General features: G+C 47.9%; 1 protein-coding gene across 1 annotated transcript in view; it reads left to right on the top strand.

The window, feature by feature from the left end:
• Nucleotides 1–1,890: 1,890 nt before the first annotated feature.
• Nucleotides 1,891–2,180, top strand: part of T265_11471 (hypothetical protein) — a gene marked incomplete at both ends in the record, with an annotated part of 12,799 nt that continues 12,509 nt past the window's right edge. The window contains one exon of the mRNA XM_009178137.1: nt 1,891–2,061. Within this exon, the coding sequence (XP_009176401.1) occupies nt 1,951–2,061 (111 nt within the window). The remainder of the gene's footprint in view (nt 2,062–2,180) is intronic.

The following is a 2,180-nucleotide window of genomic DNA, read 5'->3' as shown; positions in this document are numbered from 1 at the left end:
GCTCGACGAGGTCAATCCAAGGATCCTGAAGAAAACGTCGTCTACACAAATAATTTACACCGGGAGTCTCATCAGTCGCTTGACGAAGGCCGCATTCCCTCTGCTAGGAAAGAAGCGTTTATCACGTCAGTCTACAAAACCAGTGACCAGGCCTATAGACCTCACCAGCAGGCTGTGCAAGGTGATGGAACGCATTCTGAAGTAAGCTATCCTACATCACCTTACACCCAACAACTTGATACACTAGCTCAACACGGATTTCTCCCAAAGCGTTCTTGTGTGACAAACATGCTCGTGTTTATGGACAGTTTAAACTTAGTCAAGAACAAAAGACTCATATCAGGTGCCATATTATTCGACTCCCCAAAGTCATTTGATAGGGTCCCACACGCCCCACTGCTCCATAAACTCGAGTCTCAAAGGATTCAAGGGAAAATCCTACATTGGATCGGGGCGTTCCTACCAGGTAGACCATTGCGAGTGAGAGTAGGTTCTACCTATTCTTCTGCAGTGCCGGTCTTCATTGGAATTCCTCAAGTCCCCGTTTTGGGGCCAATGCTGTTTCTGATGTACGTCAACGACCTTCTAGATGTTCCTGCATGTCCGTGTGCACCTTTTGCAGAAGACGAGAAATCCTGGAGTTTCAATACCTGTGCCCCCAAATGGATGTTAACGCAGTGGTTGTTGGACTGGCACCTTACGATGAAAAGTGTATCCATATGTCATCTAAATGGGAAGTAGCGAATGTCTGTTCCATGCACAGTGGGAGTAGACCAGAAAACATCACAAGGATAGAAGCCAAAAGGGGTTTGGGTATATGGCTGTCTTCAAACATGTTCTGTTCATTACGCTAGGAGAAATCGGCCAAAAAGATTCGCTATTTTGCGGATTATTCCGCGCACCTTCTCGCGTATTAACCTCATGGACTTCTAAATAGTCTATGGGGCCTGCGTCAGACCACTCCTTGAATACGCCAACCACGTTTTCTACTGCGGAAGCACGAAAGACGTCACCCTCATTGTCCAGCGAAGCGCTAGGAGAAGGGTTGCATGCCTCAAATCCGTGGACTACAAAAGGGGCTCGCGGTGCTTGACCTCTTTCCCGTGGAGTATCGTCACTTCCGAGGAGGATCGAAGCTTGGCCAACAGGTTTTTCGCCACTGACCCAGCAAACACACGGTGGGGGCATGGTAAGAAAACTTTCAAGCTCAGAATATACATATTATTTAGACGAAACAGCTGCACATACAATTGCCGGGCATCTTTCTTGGACCAGTGTTCATCACCATCTGGCCGAACGGTACGCTTCTCGCACACTTCAAAGAATATGGTGCAGTCCCGGTGAATAATAATAATGTTTATTTCCCAACTTGTGGGTGGCACAACTTCGGGCATGGTCATGCGTTTACAGTCAGAATGGCGTATGTGACTGGGGGATATGCGGCTAGTAGGGATTCCACGGAATAGGGACAAGGTTGTGAACAGTGAGGAGTATTTGATGAAATAATGATAACAGGTTTCTTTCGCAACTTGTAGGGAACAATGGCATGAGGCCCGACTAATTCAAAGACTCAGTCGGTTGACATGAACTAAAACTGGAAAACCACTGCTGGCCACGAGTGACCTTGGGCGGTTGGGTAAATGGCCAGAGTCACAACGAGATAAAGTGGAGGTGGAGATGCGATAATTCGAATTGGGAGAACGTGGCAAGTTTAGTCTCAAAAATATGGTGCAATCTGAGAACAAGCAGACTCACTGGTTGCACTGTAGTAGAAAAGTTAGATGCTGGGGTTAGGTTGGATGAGCACACAAAGGTGGTTGGATTCGAACGAGAAGTCCAACAGGTTGGAATGAATGTCATGGTGGTTGTTGGGGTCAGTGAATCGCGCAGACAAGTGGGCTCGTTTGGGAGGAGGAATGGAACAATTGCGGATGCGCTGTCAAACTGAGTATGGCAGTGCCGTGCAATCATCGGCCTGACATGCTTCAGTTTTTGGACAGAACCGTGATGGACGCCGCATTTGAGATCATTCGGCTGGGGTGTGTAGTTCATTGGGCAGGGGTATTCATTTCAGCCTGGTCAGGGGGACGAGGTGGAACGAGGCCAATATAGGATTGTAGGGTTTTTTGTGGTACGCTTGGCGATCCCGGGTTCATCATCATCAACGACAGCATGACATC

Source organism: Opisthorchis viverrini (genome assembly GCF_000715545.1).
Source record: "Opisthorchis viverrini unplaced genomic scaffold opera_v5_501, whole genome shotgun sequence".
Classification (NCBI taxonomy): Eukaryota; Metazoa; Platyhelminthes; class Trematoda; order Opisthorchiida; family Opisthorchiidae; genus Opisthorchis; species Opisthorchis viverrini.
Note: the sequence above shows the minus strand (reverse complement) of the source record. Positions and strands in the feature narration are given on the sequence as shown.